General features: G+C 46.3%; 1 protein-coding gene across 4 annotated transcripts; it reads right to left on the minus strand.

Annotated features, from left to right (window-relative positions):
* Positions 1-15,725: 15,725 nt before the first annotated feature.
* LIG4 (DNA ligase 4) lies at positions 15,726-22,916 on the minus strand. 4 transcript variants are annotated; one of them, XM_077314319.1, is made up of 2 exons: positions 22,751-22,916; positions 15,726-18,545 (listed from the first exon to the last, which is right to left on the minus strand). In XM_077314319.1, the coding sequence occupies exon 2, from the start codon at positions 18,521-18,523 to the stop codon at positions 15,785-15,787; it is 2,739 nt and encodes a 912-aa protein (XP_077170434.1). In that variant the 5' UTR covers positions 18,524-18,545; positions 22,751-22,916; the 3' UTR covers positions 15,726-15,784. The 4 variants fall into 4 exon arrangements, with proteins under 4 accessions (XP_077170434.1, XP_077170453.1, XP_077170443.1 ...); XM_077314338.1 differs by having other exon boundaries at positions 15,726-18,542; positions 22,751-22,865; XM_077314328.1 differs by having other exon boundaries at positions 22,651-22,762.
* Positions 22,917-22,978: the final 62 nt, after the last annotated feature.

Raw genomic sequence — 22,978 nt, forward strand, 5'->3', positions numbered from 1 at the left:
TAGGTTTCCCTTTAACTCAATTTTTTTTTATCTTAGACTTAATAAAGCCATTAGCTGGTCTCTTGTTTCTTTATTTTACACTGGTAATTAATTCAAACATATTGTTTTAGGGGCTGATCGCCCAGTCCTGGCCTTAGGATACATTTTTGGCTATTTAAATGACACACCAGACTCAGTCTTGTATGTGCTGTTCCTGGATCCACAGTACTTATCCAGCTCTGGCACTGGTTCATCTTGCTGCTTCTCTCTTCACAGACGTCTCTCTATTGGATTTCTGCATGTTATGGACGGTAGTTATTAAACTTTTTCTTACTCAAAATATCAGTCCTTTTTTGCACCATCTCAATTCTTTTATTCTTGTATGCTTGTTTCGTTTAAATATATTAGGGACTCCTATAAGGCTGTGTAAAATATGCATGCATAAAATAATGCCAATAACACATCTTAAGGCTTTAAAAAGTGTTTTGAAATAACTGACCAACTCATTTGCTCACCTTTTCTTTAAGCAGTTAGTTGTGGACTGGTGTGCCATGCAATGGGAGGAGAAAACAGGCATCCATACTAAAAGTGACCCACCAAACATGCTACCCTGTTCAGGTACTGGGCATCAATACCTGAAATATCAGTGTTAAGAAACTGTAGGGAAATGGTGACAAACACTGGCATCGTGCCAGTTCACAGATAGCTCCCCTGGTGATCTGCCAAAACAAAAATCGGAAGCACCAGTCCCTAACCCCAAAATGCTTCTGAGGGCTTCTGCTTGTGGCTTGGCAATCCTACACAAGAAGCATCTGCAACCATTAGCACCTCCTACTGGAAGGCCACAGAATCCAACCCCCAGTCTAAAAATGACATTGTTGCTACTCATTCGCACAATTTTGCTAACATATTGATAGGTACTTCTCTCTCTCTCTCTCTCTCTCTTTCATGCATGCACATGTATACAAATGCCATACTGCCATAAATACAATTCAGGCAGCCGGAAACCTGAAGAGCTTAAACAAAGGGAACATGAAGAAGCTAAAGGACAACATCGATCAATACTCCAGGTTTTCAAAACAGGCAAGACCTTTCTGCAGTCTGACTCAGGCTCTAACTAGGGAAATAGATGAATAAAACACAAGATGACAATAATTTAAATATACAGACTGAGTCTGAGGCAAGTTGCATGTCATGAAGCAGTAAAAACTGCCAGGTGCATCATAAGACTTTCCAAAATGGAATCAGCTGTGAAGGAATAGACTCACACATACGTCACCTTGTTCTTCACATTGGTCCCAGGGAGATCTCTGTGCAGAGAGAGGTTTTCAGTGGGGTCCAAAAGCAAACCCACTGCCACAGTGATTCTGGGAGTATCTCCTGCTAAACGGAGCTGTGTGTCCAGCTCTCTGTACCTGCATCGTCAATAAGAGGTTCCAGTCAGTTGCCCCACTTCCTGCTTTGCTCCTACAGGCTGCCACAGAAGCAGACTGTCACAACTTGCAATTTTGAGCTGTTGTGCACCAGGAATGGTGAGCCTCTCCCCCCTTGCTGCACTTGAGATAGCTAGACCAACCAGGCATGCCATGTTTCCAGAGAGCAGACTTCAAGCGTTCAAATATAAGCAAGTTTAATACGTGAATAAAAATAATACACATGTCCTGCTTAATCCTTCAGGCTGAGCAAGTGTACAAAGAAAATGTGAAAATAAGCACTCCCTTTTCACTAAATAATACTTATCCTAAATGATGTCTAAAAAGGACATGCTAGTAATACTTGAAATCCCATTAGTTTTTAATGCAACATTACCTTTGTTCTCATAATTGGGATCTTTCCACATTGCTCCTTGCAACATGGACAAGACAGAGTCCCCAGGTAAAAATTTAGTTCTTCATATTGTGCCTCCCTAATCAGAAATTGTAAAGTGAGAGAGCTGATTCTCTATATCCAGAGAATGCAATAATCTCCCTTCTCCAGCAGTCATTCTGATCTTCCTGTCCCACAAGGAAGAAATTTCTTTATGGACATGTCCCTCTTAGCAATCTCTGTCTCTTTTGTCACACTTCCAAGGTATGAGATGGTAAACTATTGCCTTCCTTGGGCCAGATTTATTTGCATAAGTAAGCCTAAAGTTTGAGGGCCATTCTGCAAGTTTCCCAACAGGCTTCCCACATCAGTGTTGCCAGATTCCACTGGTACTTTGCAGGATGTATTGCGGGGGGAGTACTGGATAGATGATATGCAAAGTGTGTTCTTTGTTTAACTAAACTTTATAGATGAGTTTTGCAGTTGACCAAGCATGCACAGTTTGCTTTCAGTTCACCTATGAGAACACTGTAGCAATAGTATATAGTGTTCTCATTTAGGGTGACTGACAATATGTGGGAAGGTTGATAAAAGGTACAACGTTGCAGGACTTTCATTTTTAAATTCAGGCTCGTGTACTCAATTGGAAGTTCTTACTGGAAGTGTCAAACAGTAGCTCTAGGAATCACCAGAAACTCTATGGCAAAACCATAGAATTTATGGCAATACCCAGAAGTGACAAAGGGTATCTCTAGGAATTGCTGGAAACTGGTAAAATCATAAAATTGCCAGTAATTCGTAGTGTGAGTCCAGCTGACTGCTCCCAATAAGCAGACTTTGTATAATTAAAATCTCTTTACTGAAAGAACAACTAAGCTAACATCTCAGGGTCCTTGCTAAGACTGCCACTCCAGGGATTTGTTACCTTGTATTAGACTTGTTGTAAACGGTAATTACTGGGGAAGGCACTGGCAAACCACCCTGTATTGAGTCTGCCATGAAAACGCTAGAGGGCGTCACCCCAAGGGTCAGACATGACCCGGTGCTTGCACAGGGGATACCTTTACCTTTACCTTTATCAGATTTGTTTAGGCACAAAAAACGCTTCAGATATTTAACCTTCTGGTGCAGTCAAAACAAAAGTTGGCCTCCCTGATGGCCTGGGAGGAGACAGCATGTTCCCAAAATATCGGATGGTTCAGTGGCCGGAATCACAGGAGCACTTACCAGACGCTTCCACACCTAAACTATACAATTACAAAGGATCAAAGTCATGTAGGGAAGGGTACATGGGGTCAATGGGTGAATACATTACAAAATGAATTGCAGCAATGCCAAAAGCTTGTGGTACAGTACAGAAAAAAAAATGGCAAAAGCTTGTGAAAACATGGTTTTGACACCTAGGTCTCCAGTGGTACATGTCACTGTATTTTGGGGGAAAGAAATCTCAGAAATGAGACCAGAAGGTCTCTCTCAGCAGCTTGGCAAGTCCTCTGAAAGCAAGCAATGCCGGCTTCGTAACTGGAGATTCTATTACCCCTTTGAAACAAGGGGTAGAAGTGAACATATCAATCTTTCAATTTATTATTTCTGAAAATATTAAGCCTTTCAAGAATTGCCCAGGGACTGCAGACACAACTGGCAGAGATTAAGGGCCAGTCTGCAAGTTATAGCTGTCAGATGGAAGGTGCTTCTAAGGCGAACGCTGTCAAATTGTAAGCTGACCATGGAAACAGAGAGAAACAAATGGCGGGGTTGCTTCCCCCCCCCCCCCAAGAAATATGCACAAAACATCTCCAGAGAAAATCATCTTGGTTGTTGCTAGAGACAGCTGACCATGAACCGGCTTTATACTGAGTCACATCAATGACTTATCATGTTCTGTGCTGTCTATACTAGCTGGCAACCACTCTCCAGGGTCTTGGGTAGAAGCTTTTTTCATTAGCACATGCTGTTGGAAGGGGATGCCTCTCAGTGCTATCACACATCCAGATTTCAAAGAGGGCAACAGAGCTAGAAAAACAGATAAGTCAGGACTCCGTAGCATATTATGCATGGATATTTTCCCTCACTTTCACTGTGCAGGTTTACTTTGTCGTTCTCCATTAATTTCCCTCCCTACTGTGCTCAGTTTGCTTTCTGGCCGCTGTTTTTCCGGATTTTCTGAGAGTGTCTTTGTGCCGATTTTTCCCTCATTCGCTTCCTTGCTGAATTCAGAAGTGTACAGATTCCCTACAATTTTCATCCTGGTTTTTTCCTCCACCCCCCCCCCCCGCAACTCCCAGACCACATCAAGGTCATCCCACCCACTCTGCACTTTCCACCATCCTCCCCCTTCATTGCTGTACAAGCTCCCCTTCCCCCTCATTTTGACAAACAGCACGAGTCCAGTGATATGAGACAATGGTTAGTCTTGGATTATTGGGGAAAATTTAAATGATTGAATGGCTTGGGGAAAGTTGAAGAAGAAGTAGAAGAAGAAGAAGAGTTCCTTCTTATATGCCACTTTTCTCTACCCGAAGAAGTCTCAAAGCAGCTTACAATTGCCTTCCCTTTCCTCTCCCCACAACAGCCACCCTGTGAGGGAGGTGAGGCTGAGAGCGCCCTGATATTACTGAAGAAGAAGAAGAGTTGGTTCTTATATGCCACTTTTCTCTGCCCGAAGGAGTCTCAAAGCAGCTTACAATTGCCTTCCCTTTCCTCTCCCCACAACAGACACCCTGTGAGGTGGGTGAGGCTGAAAGAGCCCTGATATTATTGTGATGCAGGGTGGTAAAGCAGCCAACATGCAGTCTGAAGCTCTACTCATGAGGCTGGGAGTTCGATCCCAGCAGCCGGCTCAAGGTTGACTCAGCCTTCCATCCTTCCGAGGTCGGTAAAATGAGTACCCAGCTTGCTGGGGGGGTAAAGGGTAATGACTGGGGAAGGCACTGGCAAACCACCCCATATTGAGTCTGCCATGAAAATGCTAGAGGGCATCACCCCAAGGGTCAGACATGACCCGGTGCTTGCACAGGGGATACCTTTACCTTTACCTTTTCATGGTACACAAAATTGAAAAGTTAGCTAGTAATCTCTAAGTAAATATTTGTATGTGATGTGAAGCACCATACAAAAATCCATAATGCTGTAAAATTAAAGCCTTTGAGGTAACAAAAATCCAATTCCACGCCAGAGCAAAACAAGTCAGTAGCATTTTTTTTCCTGGCAAAGCATATAGTGGGCTTGTTTCTAGAATCACAAGTGCAAATTTCAAACATGAACTGGGGTTGTGATGAGATTTATGAATATTCTTGAGCTAAACTCCTCATTGTAAACCAGTTTTGTTATATAAGGCTCAGGAATTGGACCTGTGTTTTGTCAGCTGTAGTTTAACATGTCAGATCTGAACAATGCACCAAGAAGGCGGGATCATATCCACTCTGAAGAAACATAATATGTCCTACTTGGTGTACTGGTTAAGAGCCAGCTTGGTGTACTGGTTAAGAGCAGTGGCTTCTAATGTGGAGAGCTGGGTTTGATTCCCCGCTTCTCCACATGAAGCCAGATAGATGACCTTGGGCTAGTTACAGTCCTATTAGACTGTTCTCATGGCACAGTTCTGTCAGAACTCTCAGCCCCACCCACCTCACAGGATGTCTGTTCTGAGGAGAGGAAGGAAAAGCAATTGTAAGCCACTTTGAGACTCCTTTGGGTAGTGAAAACGGGTATAAAAGCCAACTTGTCTTCTATTTAAGATCATCCCCACCCCTCTTCTGTTTACCTTCTTTTCCAGGACCACTTCAAAACCCAAGTCTTGTTAGCCTTATTTTATTTTTTTTGTTTTGTTGGCAGTACAAATTCCTTTTCCATTCAATATCCACGTTCCCTTTCTATAATTTTTGCATATCCTGTCTGTGCCATCTCTTTGGAATAAACCACACTGACCAGATCCTCTTGGCACCCAGCCATGGAAAGAGAAGTTGTACTTATTTGGATTAGTCAAACCGCTCCTACTACTTTAGAAACTGGCATCCTGACTACATTTATCATCCTGATATTTCTTTGGTAGGTTAGAAAAATAAAAGAAATAGACAGTAGTAAAGTTGCCAGCCTCCAGGGAGAGGGGGAGGTCTCCCAGATTTATAATTGACCTTTCAGCTAAATTGATTGAAGAAGAATTTTTTTTAATATCTCGCTTTTCACTGCCTGAAGGACTTTCAAAGCAGCTTACATTTGCCTTCCCTTTCTCCTCCCCACCACAGACACCCATGAGGTAGGGGAGGCTAAGAGAGCTTCTGACAGGATTGCTCAGTCAGAACAGCACTATCAGGGCTGTGACTAGCCCAAGGCCACCCAGCTGGCTGCATGTGGAGGAGCAGGGAATCAAACCCGACTCGCCATATTAGAAGCTGCTGCTCTTAACCACGCTGGCTCCTCATTCATATGAAAAATATTAATATAAAATGAGACCCTCAGTCCATCAAGTCAGTATTGGGTACTCAGACTGGCTGCAGCTCTCCACATTACTTACTGCCCAGAACTTTTAACTGGAATTGCTGGATACAGAACCCTTCGGCCTGCCATATAGATGCTCTACCACTGAGCTACAGCCACACTCAAAGTTGGCAACCCTAGTCAATAAACTGCCCCCCCCTCCAAAAGGATGTTATATCATGGCTGATCTCACTCACTTTGACCATTTCTGCACGAGGAATTTACCCCTGCACGTCCTCTCATTGTTCACAGGTTTTAGTTCTGCTTCCACATGACGTTGGCATCAACCCGCGGCTGTGCAAGAGTTGGTGCGAGTTTTCGTCTGGTTTGCTCTGCGATGAGGGAAATCACAAAAGAATTTCCCTTTCTTGTCATGCTGCAAAGCAAGGTGCAAACAGGGGCAAGACTGCCTGAAGGTGCAAACAGGGGCAAGCCTGCCTGAAACGTGCAACAGTCTGTGTAGGATTTTTCCCACCCTCATACCCACCCTCCCCTCTCCATTTCCAGATCAATCTTTTTGTTAAACTGTGCGTTCCAGGTTGCTACAGGACCTCAAAGGAATGTGCCCTCAGGACAAATAAAAGATTCTCTTCATTGTGCACAGTAATATTGTGATTGGGCAGCTAGAACACACTCCTGTTTATGTTTTCTGGCAGTGGGGTATGAACTGGGAAAGAAGGGTGTGTGTGTGTGATGAAGCAGCTGTCTCCATACTAGCTTGGTGTCCGTGCTCTGTGTTTTAAATCTTTATTGTGAACACACAATCATCAGGGTCCAGTTACCATGGCCAGCCTATCACAAATCTACCAAAACATAAAGAGAGATCATTTACGTGATCCTGCAGCAATACAGAAGTGCATTTCTTTATCTTTTTAAAAATAAATTTTGGGACTCGGGGGTGGGGACAGAAGTTTGAGTCCCCAAAACAACCACTGTGGAGGGATTGGTGGCTTGTGTTGATTGACAACCCAAGGAAGCAGGTTGTCCACCCTTTAGGCTTCTCCGCCGGCTTGTCGGGAAGAGAAAAGCCACAATGAGGTGGCAGGATAACGTGGGAGGGTCTCCCGTCAGGAAGCGCACAAATGTGCAGTTTCCTATCATGCGTTTGCAAGCAGGAGGCGATGCGCATTTTACACCTCCATGCATAAATGGTATTTGTCTTACTCACTTAAATAAACTAGATATTGATTTCAATACATCTACAATATTCAGTGGGTCTAACCCATGCTTTTCATTATGAAAACTGGTCTTCGTTACCAGCTCATCCAAATGAATCCTGAGAGAAGGACACAAAATGTACAGCTCAGCTAACCTTGAGAGGCTGGATAGCCATCTGATGGAGAGGCTGATTTTGTGAAGGCTCAAGCAGGTGGCAGGTTACAGGGGATGAGCGATAGGGTTCTGAGTGTCCTGCATAGAGCAGGGGGTTGGACTATATGACTCAGGAGGTCCTGTCCAACTCTATGATTATATGATTCTAGGAACAAAGATTTTCTTCTGCAGTTGTCCTTGTGGGATGGTCTCTGTACAAAGGGATGAGAAATGTGAGCTTGTTTGCATCCAATTTCATGGACTAAGCTTCCCTAGTTGCATTTTAAATCTAGACATTGTTGGCAGGGAATGAATGGTAGGGCTGTCTGCCCTGGGATGGGAAGCATGCAGTGTACCCCAGTGTACGTGAGGGATTGCCTCTCTGCCTACACCTCTCAAAGAGCCTTCACTCCACCAGTTTCAACTTCCTGGTGATCTCTGGCCCCTAGGTATATGGAGTCTCTAGCTAGTTCACTCTTAGCTTAGGCCTTTTTGAGCCTTGCTTGCTGTTCAAGCAGCCAGCCTTCTGCAGGGAGCCCTGGGACCTGAGAGAAGCACCTCAAAGGGCCATGGTCAAAAAAGGTTCGGAATGGCTGAGCTTGAGTAGGCTTTGCTTCTATTTCTGTGCTTCGTTTCTGTAGCCTTTGGCTGTTTCTGAGGAAAAGGATTTCAATGCCTCTCTTTTCCCCTTGGACTAAGAGTAACCCTTGAAAGACTCATGGTGTAATTCACACCAAGGCATGATTCCTCTTCCTCCATCTGCCCCCCCCCCCCCCATTTGCCCCATAAATTTTTCCTGGATGGTTTCCATTGCATATCTATCTGATGTACCGAGGAATATGAAGAAGGTGGGCACTTCGTTGCAGATGTACTTGGTGTGCCTGATGTCATGACCTTGCTTCCATAATGATCTGGAAATAATGTTCTAGCACGTATTCAGAGATGTCAGCCTCTAGGTGAGATCTGGGGTCCCTCTGAAATTACACCTCATTTCTAGATGACAGATATTGGTGCCCCTGGAAGGAATGGATGTTTGGAGGGTGGACTCTATGCCATTGTACCCCACTGAGTTGTGGTCCTTCCCTAAATCTCCAAGTGTTTTCCAACCTGGATCTAGCAATTCTACCCCCTAATCTCCAGGGCAGACCTGGCAATGCTACTGACATCTCCCAAGCTCTATGGTTTAACCATAGAGTTTTGGGCATATGCTAATAGGTCACCTAGTCACTTGTGCTAGGAAAGACTTTGAGATTTAGGTGGTGGGGATGGGCCCCTACCCTCTAAAGCAGCCATTTTCTCCAGGGGAACTGATCTCTGTTGTCTGGAGGCTTGCAACCCAAGCTAACGTGATGACGTGCCTTCTGGGTTGAGGCAGAAGCAACATCCTTAACCGGGGATGAAGGTTAACCCCCTCCCATTTGTCCTGGAGTCTTCCTTCCATCACTCAAAAACATGGTTGTAACGGCGGTGGGATGGGGCGAGAGGCACCATTATCTCAGGAGACCTGGCGACCATAGCTATGAAGAAAACAGATAATAGAAAACAAATCTAAGCAAAAAACCCACAATGCTTGAGAGAAACTATAGTTAATATTGGTGAAACCCCCAACACATTTTGTGTCAAGGTTCTTCAGGGGATATCACTTTAGATGCTCAGTAGAATGTTACTTTCCCTTCTTCCCCCTGAAGAATCTTGATGCGAAACACATCAGAAATATTACAAATATTAAAGAGTCTTTCCCTAGAAGCAACAATTCCACCCCCCCTCCCATTTTCTTCATTGGGTTTGGGGCAGCCGTCTGCTTCCCACCGTAGCTATGACCCATGGAAACTCCTACTGAAATCAAGGTTGTTTTTCTTTAAGGTGCACCTGTATTTTTGTGTTTTCCAAAGGCAGGCAGGCAAGAAGGGGGAGGAAACCCTCCATGAAACAAGCCCCCCAGCGTGTAGGCACGCTGTAGACGGAAAACTCCAGGCGCTCTTGACAGTAAACAAGAACATCTGCTGCTCGGAGTTGGACTCCAGAAGAGCATCAGGAAGGCTGTCGACTTGAGTGCCTTTCGCTGACAGCTTGAAGTCGTGTTTGGAGCTGAAATCTGCGACTGTTTTGACATATGACAAGCAGCAAATCAGCAAACAGATGGAGTCTGGCTGTACCAGGCCCAGGAAAGGAAACGGGTCGGCCTGCAATGGTCTTTTCTGGGTGCTCTGTCTGGCCCTACCTGCTGCCAAACGGCTTACGGGGGAAACAAAAGACAACAGCGGCTGCTCAAATGGATGTAGGGTGGGGGTGGGGGTGGGGGTGGGGAGACAGCTACTATAGTCAGGGGACAGCGTGGGGTGTTTAACTCAGCCCTTCTCCACTTGTTTACCATTGAGAAACCCCTGAAACATTCTCCAGCCTTTGAGAAACCCCAGAAGGGGGACGATGCTGCAGAATATGGTTGGGAAGCAGAGCTGTGGACACGCCCACCTGAGGCCCCTCCCCTGCCCACCCCCTCCAGGCCCATCATTGGCCATTTGGGGGGGGGGGAGGAGGCAGGTCAACATGACCACAGATGGTCATATCGCCCAGTAAATATTTAACAACAACAACAACAACAACAATAATAAAAGAACTCCCACCCATTCGGGAAACCCTTCCATGGCCATCAAGAAACCCCACGGTTTCACGAAATCCCGGTTGAGAAAGCCTGGTTTGACTTTTCCCCTTGCACCAACTCCCCCATCAAAGCTGCAGCCCCCTTAGTTGCCCCTAGGCCTGCTTGGGGGCATACTAGAAGTACTGAATCTTCCCCAGGGGAAAGGGTACAGAGGTTGGCATGAATGGAACAGCAAGGAGCACGCTGGGAAGGGGGCCTGGGTAGGGTAGACCAGGAGAAGACACTGCCAACTGTTCCAGTTGGTGGCTGGAGACCTCCTGGGATTTCCACTGATCTGCAGATGACAGCGGTCGGTTTACTTGGAGAAAGTGGTCGCACTGGAAGGTGGACTCTATGCCTTATGTTTTACTGAAGTTCCTTCTCAGGCTCTCTCTCTCCCCCACCCCAACTCTTCAGGTATTTCCCAACACAGAACTAGAACCTAGGGTTGTGCACTTTGGGTTGGGTGCCTCGGTGATCACCAAAGCCCAAATCGGCTTTGGTGATCGCTGAGGTGGCCAAACCAAGACAAAGCGCACACCCCTGATAGCAACCTTACACCGTCAGGTGAAAGTCTGATCCGCATAGCCCACAGAATGAGACTGCAGCACTGTGAACGGGGCAGAATAGGACTATTTGACTTCAGGTGGGAACAGTCATATTCTACTGAAACAATCCCCATCCCCCCCCCCCCATAAGTTATCCCATTGGGGTATAAAGTTCTCACTAGCACATGCAGTGGTTTCCCACTTACCCTATATACTTGCGTATAAGCCTAGTTTTTCAGCACCTTTTTCACACTGAAAAGGCCCTCCTCAGCTTTTACACAGGTATATACGGTCATTGAAATAAAAGCCTGCTCCAGCCATCCAATCATTGCATTGCCTTTTGCATATGTGTACTGCAAGCTGAGCTTGCTCTGGCAGCTTGTAGAACATCAACAGTTTGACTGAGGGACTCAGTCTTTTTGCCTTCTTTTTTTGCCTTCACTTCTTCCTCTTCTTAATCACTTCTTCCAAATTATTCTTTTGTTTTCAGGGGGTATAAAACGGGGTACAAAACCCAGCAGCTGTTCATCCTCTTGACTTTTCTGTATTTGTTGGCAGGGGGGGGAGCTGGATGGGAATGCGAGTCAATAGGTTTGCCCAGATTTTGTACTAAAATTGGGTGCCTCGGCTTATATGCGGGTCAGCTTATATGCGAGTATATACGGTATGTAGAGCTCTGGAAAATGTGCTCGCTTGCAGCAGTATGAGAGCCAGTTTGGTGTAGTGGTTAGGAGTGCGGACTTCTAATCTGGCAAGCCGGGTTCGATTCTGCACTCCCCCACATGCAACCAGCTGGGTGACCTTGGGCTCACCACGGCACTCATAAAGCTGTTCTGACCGAGCAGTGATATCAGGGCTCTCTCAGGCTCACCCACCCCACAGGGTGTCTGTTGTGGGGAGAGGAAAGGGAAGGCGACTGTAAGCCGCTTTGAGCCTCCTTTGGGTAGGGAAAAGCGGCATATAAGAACCAACTCTTCCTCTTCTTCTTAGTGGTATGGTCTACAACCTCTGCTGCCACCCCACATTTCAACTTATCCGTAAGAGAACTCTCTTGCATTGTAAATTTTAGCTGAGCTTTACAGTCAGATAACATGGCAAAACCCGGTCTCTGCACAGAGGCATCCGCATGATTGACGCTACCATTAAACCTTTCTGCAAGTCCCGAGATAGTCCGATATGTAGGAACTCTCTGTGTTCGCACCAGTTTATAACTGTAATATTCTGGAAATCAGAACTGAGGAAGCACTGCCAGCTAATTCCAGAAATAATCTGTAGGGTGTGGCGGGGGTGGGGGGGCTCATTCTAATAAAAAACACTTGTTTCGTTCTGGAAATAGCTAACCTTCTGCAATCCATAGTTATTAAATGTGTTCAATCAGACTCATCATTAAGCCGCATTGTCATCCGAATGGGAGGGAAGGGGGCTGGTTTATAGGAGCCACTCCGGAAAAAAACTCTTGCCTGCTATTTCGGTTCTTCTGTCTGCAGCTTTGTCATTCAGCATACCCCGGAACAGAAGAGTTCAGGGTGATTCATAGTTTCTACAAAAGCTCAGCTGTGTACTCTTTATTACACCAACCCACGGGCTGTTTTCTGCGACAAAGCAGAGGGATGAAGCCGGAAACAATGCGGCAGAATCGCGAAAGGAACGTCTGCGTGAAAACTCTCCCACTTGTGGGTGGACCCTCTCTCCCATACGATGGCAGGCAGGCAAACAGAGCAGTTCTGTCCCCCCTGTAGGCACCACAAGAGGAGGAGGAGGAGCAGGAGCAGAGCCTCACCTACAGTAATATCAAACAAGGCCGCTGACTTTTGTGCAGCAGTTTTCTGAAAACCCCGGAGATGCAGCCTGAAGACAAGGCTGACAGAAGAAGAGAGAAAAGCATCTTAGCTCTCTGGATGGCAAGAGGCTGTGGTCAAAATAAAAAGTGAATTAAAAAATACAAAAAAGAGGCAAGCAGAAAATGCTGGGGGGGGGGAATCACCAATTATTATCTAGAAAGAACTGCAGGAGGGGGGGGGAACAAGCCCAAATAGTACTGAAAGAAGAGCCAGAGTCTCTAAACCAGCCCTTTTCGAACTCTTGACCACGGAGGAGCCCCTGAAATAAATATTCAGGCTTTGAGGACTGCCAGAAGTGATGTCAGCTGGCCACACACCCTGGAAGTGGCATAACCATCTACACCCTTTGTCCTTCTTTCACTCACTAGTACTACGGTGGCTTTGCCTCAGGGAAGGCAGGAGGGCAGGAGCTGAGAAGACAGCCATACCATGCCATAAACAGCTTCCTTCCCACCTTTGAGTCTTACACCCAGGGCCTGCCCACCATGCCCTCCGGCTGGCAGCCACTGACCTAGCTTGTGGCGAAGTACATATAGGCAGGAAAGGCCATGGACCCCTGGTTGGGAATCCTGCTCTAAACCAACCTTTCTCAACTTTTTTACCTTCGAGAAACCCCTGAAACATTCTTCAGGCTTCAAGAAACCCCAGAAGTGGCACAATCATGCAGAAGATGGTTGGGAAGCACACCTACCTGGAGCTACTCCCCTTCCCACCCCCTCCAGGCACATCATTGGCCATTTTGGGAGGTGTGGTGGGTGGGTTGACAAGATTATGTGTGGTCTTATCACTTAATAAATGTTTAATTTTTAATATATATATATTTAAAAAAACATATTTGGGAAATCCTTCCAGGGCTGTCAAGATATTCCGGGGCTTAATGACACCCTGGTTGAGAAAGCCTGCTCTAAGCCTATGGGCACTGCAAAGGAATTCGCTCAAAGGCTGCCTGACCTCACCTGGGCTGTTTCCACACAAGTTACTGCTCCCAGGATAGAGGCTGTTCAGTAGCTGAGGTTTCCTCTGCTTCTCACAGTATCATGGTCTCGGAATTTCCGTGTTTTCTCAGATCTCTCCCACATCTGCTTTTCTCTTAAAGTTTTGGAAAAGATTGCAGCAAAGCCCAAAAGGCTGGGGGTTTATGAATTGCAATGTTTTCTCTGCCCTTGTTCCCATAGTGGCAACTGAATATCTTTATTAGAAGGATATAACTATATGCGTAGCAGGTTTGCTGAATTCTTCGTTTTGATTTTTTTTAAGAGTTGGTTATTACACCCTGCATTTCTTTACCCTAAGGAATCTCAGAGTGGCTTACAATTGCCTGTCCTTCCTCTCCCCACAACAGATACCCTGTGAGGTAGGTGAGACCAAGAGAGCTCTGAGAGAATTGTGACAGGCCCAAGGTCACCCAGCTGGCTGCATGTGGTGGAGTGGGGAATCAAAGCCAGTTCTCCAGATTACAGACCACTGCTCTTAACCACTACACCAGGCTGGCAAAAAAAGCAAGTTTCTAGCCCTTCTTATTGTGGAGATATAAAAGGAAAGGCACATCTTCTTGATGAAAGGAATTAAGAAACATGTTTTTTTTCTATAAAAAAGAGTGACAGCTGGGACTTCAGAGAACCAAATAGATGCTCATTTAAAAACTAACTGAAAACACAGCTGGAGTGGGGGAGTGGGTGATGGCCACCACTGGGGGACCTTGGGTAGGAAACGATGGGAAAATTTACTGTGTGGAAGATCCTTTGCCACTGCTTAGTACTGGTGGCAACAACAGGGGAACGACACAAGCCCATCCCCTTGGGGAAAACATTCTGGACATCCTGTCAATGACAGCAGCAGAAAAAGGCTTTTAACCCCCCCTTCAGGTTTTGAATCATAGAGTTGGAAGGGGCCATACAGGCCATCTAGTCCAACCCCCTGCTCAACGCAGGATCAGCCCTAAGCATCCTAAAGCAATGGGTTTCAAACCCATTGGTCAAAGACATCTGTCCTCTACTATTAACAGCACTAAGTAGAATGAAGGGAAACATCCAAAGGCCCGTAGTATCACAGCCCTTTCCACAAAGCTTTTTGGCTTGAAAGAATCATCCAGTCGTAGCCTTGTTATACATTTAGGAAAATACAAAGTTAGCAATGCCTATGTTAAGTTTTTAATTAAATTAATAATCTGTGTTGCACATTTCTTCATGATTTAATACAGAACAACTTTCTTTTTTTTAAAAAAACAAGCATTTTTATTTGCATAATTCGGTACAGAATATATAAAGACTACATTAAAAAATCTGACGGTGTGCATGAAAATGATTCATGTTCTTCACCTGCAAGGTTGTTTAAAATCAATCCTTCCAAGGCAGCCGGCATCTCTTTTGTTCAAATTTGCATTCAGATTATAACCCTAAAACCCCCGCTTCTTGGGAGAGCGTCGTGTTTTCTTGGTGCGTTTGGTATATTTATAATCTGACATTTTGAATCCTAGTGCAGCTATAGAGAGGAAATTGTTTAAACAAGGCCACGGAAATAAAACCTAACACAAAAAACCTTTCGTTTATAATTTAAAAGGCAGTAAAATAGAAGGAGAAAATAATTACGTGCGGTCAAATAGTTCCACTTTGCATAAACATGCATAAAACCTGCATTTGCATAATTTATTTTAAGAGACTGCAATTTAATGTTTTTCCTCCCTCAAGTACAACCAACATGCCACAACAGATCACACGGTAACTGCCAGAAGGTGTAACAGAACTGCAGTAAATTCTTGTTATATTGGCCGGCGATTTGCCGCAGAATAAATAGTTCTATAATCAGCAAAAGATCGAGTTATTTCCCTTCATCAAGCAAAAAGCAGTTTCAGAATGTCTAACTGCTCTGCTGCTGTAGTGCATGGATTAAAAAAAATACAATCATATGGTAATGGTGCCTCTGCAGGAATAAATGGCTTCAAATTCACACTGGAGGTTAATTTGTCCTCAATCTAATCAGCCTAGGAATATTTTAGCTACTATGTAAAAGCAGCACCGGTCTAGATTAAATGGAGAGAGAGAACCCCAAATAATGACAACCCCCCTTTTTCTGGAACCGATTCCAAAGCTTTCTTTCATTCCCAGACTTACTCTTAAAACAGAGAATGTATCTTTTGTGTAAGACGCGTCAAGTGTCTTCTACCCTGCTAAACAAAATCTCATTTAAATTAAGTAGACATCCTCATTTTGTAACTTCCCAGCCTTTATGGAGTCCTTCACCCATAGTTGAGACAGAATTTTAAACTTCCTTTTAAATGTTCGTCTGACTGCCTTTAGCTCCTTGACCTGGCCACGATCTTCCCCGATAATGACATGGGACACCCCTTCCTCGAGTCGCGTGGCAACTCTCGCTCCGTGAAAACGAAGCATCAATGTGGCAGTATACAGTCTTGACCGATCAACGTTGTGTCTCGGATTGCTGCTTTCGTCAGAGCGGCCCAGATAGACGGTGTGGTGCCTGAACATGCTGAGCGGAGAGCCGCCCCAGGAGTAGCGTTCCTCTAGGTCAGCAATCGTGTCCCAAGAGATCTCCTCCCGCAAACTACTCATCCTTGAGAACAGCTCCTTCAACTGGGCCACGTCCGTATCAGCGGTGTAACTGTCCCCATAGCGGTCATACTTGCAGGCAAAATGCTCTTTCGTTTCAGAGGACATGTGAACCATGAACGTGGGCTGCCACGGCACAAATGCCTGCTTCTCGAAGCACTGCAAAAGCCACTCTGCTCTCACAACATCATGTTGGTTGGAAGAAATAATATTTCTCACTCGGATGTTCTCAGTCCCTACGACAACGCAGTAGGTGTCCGGACCCGGGTTTTGTACGACGCTCCCCCCAAATTCCGCTATTTTGCTTTCTAGCTCGTTTTTTGAACAGCTTTCCGTCCCGGTCATGACGCAGAACTCAACGTCTTCAAAGATGCTGGAAAGTCTGCTGACGTTCGAGAGATCGGGGGCTTTAAAATGATCCATGACGCCAATGATTTTTTTAACCTTGGGCACGGCTTTCCGTTTTTTCCCCTGCGGCTCCTCGTGGCCGGCGTCGAGGTGCTTTGTTGCTAGCTTCCCTGAAGCTTTGCCTCTGAGCTGCTCTAAAAGGTCAAGAGTCGCACATTCGTGCCACTCTTTGTCCTCTCTGATCTTTTCGATCCGCGGGAAGCGCAACGTGCACTCGGTTTTGTACATATCGCTGCTCACAATCTCGGCCGCTTTCACCTGGACAATGACTGAATTGCAAGGCTCGATATAGACCTCTGGCTTCTCTGTCCCACACAGGATGCTACAAGGAGGATCTTTCTTACGATACGGTTTCCAGTGTTTGGCTAATTTCAAGCCGAGATCGTACAGCTCTTTCATCGTGTAGCCGGAGCCGACGCGGCAAATGGAATGGAACACGGATGGTTTTTCACCAGGCGGTGGTATCTCAGCAACCGCACACAGGAAGTGGGACATCATGCCACCACGAAGGCCTTTCCCCCAGTAGCCTCCAACAATCAGAAGATCTAGCTCATCCATCAGCCCATTAACGTACTCTGGTTTGATCTTTAGCCATCCTTCTCCCCGTTTATCTGGCTTGTAAACCGATGCGGGGTCTTTGACCACAATACCTTCTTCCCTGTTATCAATAGCTTCGTTCAGAGCATCGATCACTTCTTTCCGGGTGCTGGCTTGATGTTTAACACTGACCTGTATTCGACCTGTTATCGGGGTGAAGAGCTTATTGAGTATCTCATACCTTTTGCTCAGCATCTCATGACCCAACTTCTGGCCGTTCACCATGAGGACATCGAACACACAGAAGCACGTTTGCAGTTCAGAATCCTCCACCATCCTCTTGATGTCAAACTTGCTTCCCTTCTGCATGAAGGTCTGTGTTGTGGGGTTGTAGGCCATCATTTCGCCATCCAGGATGCAGTTCTGGACGCCCTCCCGAAAAACGTTATGAACGAACGGCGTCAACGAACCTTCCAGGGGGGATGCCCCAAACTGCTGGGTATAATCGTATCCATTTCGCGAGAAATACTTGTACACGTCGCCATCTTTGTGCACCTGGATCCGCTCGCCGTCCAATTTGGTTTCTATGTAGAAGCTCTGATGGTTCATCTGCTTTTCAATATGTTGTATGTTGGCGATTGCAGCGAGCATCGGCTTGAAGGCGGAAAAGAGAGAAATGGAAACATCGCTAAGGGACACGGAAGGATCATGGAGCTGCCTGCAAACCTTCTCCAGATCAGTTGTGACACTAAACAACTCTGCAGCATCAGGATGGAAGATGGAAAATAAGGTCTGTTGACTGGCACCCAGTTTCAAGTCTTTGACGATCATTCTGATCAGCCACTTCTGTTCAAGCGCTGAGCTCTGAGTTATTAACTGCAGAAGAGACTTCTTGACCAAGTCCTTCCTTTTAGATGCATTGTTGGTAGAAACGGAATCCAGAAGGACATTCACCTGCTGTACGGTCAACTGCCCTTGCTTGATGCATCTTGGCTTCAGCACAAAATAGGCTATTGTAGCAAAATCTCCAGCATCTCCCCGTGAGCCAACAGGGGTTCGATAATTTAAAAGCTTTAAAGCGTCTTTCCCCCCCTTGGGCAAGTTTAGCAGTTCGATATACAACTTAGCCAGCATAGTTTCTTTGATTCCATAAGCCATCCTCTCCCTTTCCAGCTGTGGAAGGATAAGTCTCATGGCAGGATAAAAAGAATCAGTCACATCCTTCTCATCTTTGTGCAGGGCGTCATGGAATTTCCTCCAGGAATCTAAAAAATCTTTGAAATACTTTGTCTTTTCTGGCCGGGATTTACATTTCTGCATCTGTTCTAAAGTTGAGCAGAGGTCTGCAAAGGGGACTTGTGATGCCACAGTCACCTGTGAAGGAGCATGGGAAGCTGGGGATGAAGTCATCTCAGTTCAGTCCTCTCTTCTACTGCAAGAACAAAAGGATTAAAAGGTATGTCAGTCTTTTATTTCTAATCAGTAAAACTCTTCCAGTCACTGACCACCTTTCCTAGATTTGTAGCAACATAAATTAAGACCTGCTATAATCTACAGAGTTTATTCCCCGATTAAATAGGGGGAAAGATTGCTGTCTTGCAATACAATCATAAGCAGTTACACCTTTCTGTTGAAGTCATGAAGTCTTTTGGGTAGTGACTATATCTTTTGACCTCCACACACCTACCCATCCAGCTGGAGGTCTGCCTGGGGCCTTCCCAGTTGGATTTCTGATTTTCAGTCCTGGGTTCTACTTGGTGGAATGAACTTCCATAGGAGATCCAGGCCCTGAGGGAGCTCTTCCACCAAGCTTTTGGTTTGGGCCAAGGACTTAATAACATCTGTGGCCTTCCCCTACAAAACACCCCCACTGCGAGACACCCAGTCTGGAAATATATGGGCAGTTTATATCTGGAGGCTGCTATTGTTTAATGCTGCTAATTTGCTACTTACATTTTGATTACATTTTATACTGTTGATGTTGATGTTATTGTGTTGATTCCTAATTTACTGTTAATTTTTAACCTGTCATGCACACCACCGTGAGCCATTCTGAGGGGGCGGGCTAGAAATTATTGTTATTTATTATTATTATTATTATTAACAGCAACAGCAGCAGCAACAACAACAACTTTGATTCCTGGTAAGTCACATTTTATATGCTGAAATCTGATTGATTGTCTTGTTTTCAGTTATTTCAGTTGCTCCAAACAGTTTATTTATCGAAAACTAGAAATATTGTAAAACCAACATCTCCTTGACTTTCCTCAAGGGTTGTATTTTTAAAAAGCAAAGCTATCCTTTATAGTAGATTTCTCACCTATGAGAAAATAATATAGCAAATCCTTTACTTGTTGATATTATTTTTATAACCTGCCCTTCCTACACTATTTTTATTATTATTATTATTATTATTTTAATAAACTGCCCTTCCTATGCTTATATAGCCCCCAACTAATTCAGGTATTGATTGGGGGAAGGGTCCAATCTTAAACAAGCCAGTCTCAATTCATGGCAGTGAGGCCAGCATTCCTTGGAGGTCTGTCAGGGCCCTGACTGTATGCCTGGTGAAACAGTTCTGTCCTGTGGAACTGGTGAAGGTCCTCTCCTGGCAGAGCATTCCACCAGGCTGGAGCCAAGACTAAGGTGCCCATCCGTCCCGCTTCTGGCGGGACTGCCCCGCCTCCAGGCCACTTGCCCCGCGATGTTGCTTAAATAGTCCTGCGATGGTGCCCAGCCCGTTGCGAGACAAAGCAGCATGGGGCGAGGCGGCCAGTCCTATTGAGCCGGAGGCAGTGGTAGCGGCAGAGCTGCGCAGCGGGCCAGCCTGGATGGGGTGGGCGGCTGGGCGGCTGCCTTCAGCCCCGCCTCTGGCTTCACGGAGGCAGCCGGGATAGGGCGGGTGGCCGGGCAGCTGCCTCGTCTCCGCTTCCGGCTTCGCGGAGGCGTGGGGCCTGGCGCAGCCTCCACCCACCCTTCCCCGAAGCTGCTAGATAGCAGGTAAGCAAGCTGGGAGTGGAGGGGACAGGAGGAGAGCACCCCCACCAAGCAGGAGCTGCCGCCGCCCCCATCGTCAAAGAGCAGGTTCCGCCCCCCTCGTAGCCCCCCCCCCCGCCACCACCGAGCAGGAGTTGCCCCCCTCCCCCCGGTGTCCCATCTTAGGTCCCTCACAATCTGGTCACCTTAGCCAGGGCCAAAAAGGCCCTGTCCCTGATCAAGGCCAATTTCACCTCCTTTGGGCCAGGGATCCTCAGCAAGTTTTGGTCTGATGATCTTAATAACCTTTGAGGGGCTTAGTGGAAAAAGCAAGGCTTTGAAGGATGAAGGAGGGGACGTCTTCCCCAGTACTGCTGCTATATCGTGAAAGTCCTAAAACCTTGAGGTCAATCATTTGGATCCTTTAAATCAGCGGTCCCCAACCTTTTGAAGGTTGAGGACCGCCTCCGGGGGTGAGGAAGAGCCGGCGGCCCGGGTCCCACGCATGTGCGTTTTCACCACCAGGGGCGCTAATGCGCATGCACGGCAGCTCCGTGCATGCGCTTTTGTGTCCGCCAACATGCCGGCGGCCGCGCCTGCCTCTTCCCCCCCTCCAGCAGCAAGAAGCTAGCCGGGCCGCAAGCAAAGCGGCCGCTTTGGCGGCCGCTTCTCTCGCGGCCTGGTGAGCTTCTCGCTGTGTGTGGGGGGGTGAGAGACAGGTGTGGCCACCAGCGGCCTGCTACCGAGGCCTTCGCGGCCAAGTACTGGGCCGAAGACCAGGGGCTGATGACCCCTGCTTTAAATCTCCCAGAGTTACATGTTTTTTAAGCCAAACTGATGTCATGGATGGTTACAGCACACAATAGCAACACTGGATCCTGCAGACTTATCATAAGCACTTTCTGCTTCTACCCCCATAGGAAAAACACCATTAGGTTACAGTACAAAGGAAGTCACACTAGAACATTTCTTCAACCACAGTTCCAACCAGCAAGATGATAATGATGGATGTATCTGCTTAGCAGTTATGTAAATATGTAAGATTAAGAATTACCACATTTTGCACACAAAGAAAAACCTAAGTTAGAGGTTGCGTGAACTCTTTGCATCTACTTGGGGGACGGGCACTGCTATTCAAGAAAAAGAATGCAGGAAATCCCGGATTTCTCCAGTATCCTGTGGGAAATGAGACAAGAGAGGGGCAGAACCATTTTCATAAAATGTAATTTTTACCTTGTGTATAGAAGAAAAAGGGTGCATGGTCCCAATGCACCTTATTGATTAAAAATATTTTATGCCAGCTCTCCACCAAAGCATCTGAAGTGTTTCACATCAAAAAGGTACACCAGCATAACACAATCGATAACTACAAAATACCGACCACCAGATCTTGTGGAAACAAATTCATCAATTATAATAATAATTTTAGAGCAATAACAACTTTTCATTAGGGAAACAGCAGCAAACCACTGCAGGAGGAATTTCCTCCAGGCCAGGCTGGATTCTGGAGATTTTTGGTGGTAGGGGTCGGCATGAACTTGGGATCACTGTGGGTGGGTAGGTAGTTGTGAGTTCCTGCATTGTGCAGGGGATTAGACTAGATGACCCTAAAACTCCAACTCTATGAATCTAAAAGCACAAGGATGGAAAACACAGCAAAAACTCCAAAGCAGCTTTCCTTGCTGCTTATGGAATGCTGTCCATAACAAACAGAACACACTTCCTGCATTTTTTAGCCTGATAATTACAACGGATAATTACAACTGATCTCCAGACTACAGACATCAGTTTCTATGTAGGAAGCAGCAGTGCCAGAGCATGGGCTCTATGACATAACATCCCATTGAATGCCCTCTTCCCAATAATTCACCCTCTCCAGGCCCCCCCGCCGTCCCCCCAAAAACCCAGGAATTTTCCAAGACAGAGATGGCAAGTCTACATCGTCCACCTTTCTCATTGCTACCAAGACCCTATGAAGTTAGAGAAATGGAGGCTTGCCTAAAGTTGGCTCCCTTGTACTACCTCTACAGGTCTAGTCTCTTTATCGACAATGGAAATGGTAAATGATTGATTGGCTCCAACATTTTACTTCTGGCCTACTTCTCTGAAGGGGCCTGACATCACTTTGGGGGTTCCTAGAAGCCTGAAACAGTTTAGAGGTTCCTCCTTGATCAAAAGGTTGAAAATGTCATTGATAACAAAGGAAACGGGCAGAATGCTTGGTCAGGAAATTCTTGGAGCTTTGGAAGCAGCACCTGGGGAAGAGAGAAACCTCAGCAGGATAAGCCATAGAGTCTGCTCTCCAATTTCTCCACGGAAACTGTCATGTGGAGATCAGTTGTAACTCCAGATTAGTAATGCCAACCTCCAGGTGGGACCTGGGGATCTCTTGGAATTAAAGCTCTTCTCCAGGCATCAGAGATCAGTTCCCCTGGAGAAAACAGCTGCCTTGGAGGGTGGACCCCATAGCATGATACTCCACTGAGGTCCTTCCCCGTCCCAAATTCCACCCACCCCCAAAGTCTCCCACCCAGAGCTAGCAACCCTGCTCCAGACTCAACCTGGAAGTTGGCAACCTAGAAAAAGGCGGTTATCTCCCGGCACAGGGATGAATCCCGCAGCGAGGGGAAAAGGCTGAGCGCTCTGCATTCTCCTCCGTACCTTGGGGGGCTTTTAGCAGGTCCGTTTAAGGCACTACTTCCGGGTCAGAGACCTCCCTGCGCTCTACAACCGAATCGAACCTTCCTCTCCTGACAGGCGGGGGCGTGGTGCGCATGCGCACCTTGCTCTCCGTGCGCCAAGACCGGGCGCCATGGCTCTCGGGACTTGTGAGGCGCCTTCTCATAGGCTGACGCGGCGCGGCCAATGGTTGAGACGGGGCAGCGGATT

Source organism: Paroedura picta, chromosome 1 (genome assembly GCF_049243985.1).
Source record: "Paroedura picta isolate Pp20150507F chromosome 1, Ppicta_v3.0, whole genome shotgun sequence".
Classification (NCBI taxonomy): Eukaryota; Metazoa; Chordata; class Lepidosauria; order Squamata; family Gekkonidae; genus Paroedura; species Paroedura picta.

Coding starts and splice junctions, on each gene's coding strand:
- LIG4 (XM_077314319.1), bottom strand. CDS start 18,523: ATGACTTCATCCCCAGCTTCCCATGCTCCTTCACAGGTGACTGTGGCA.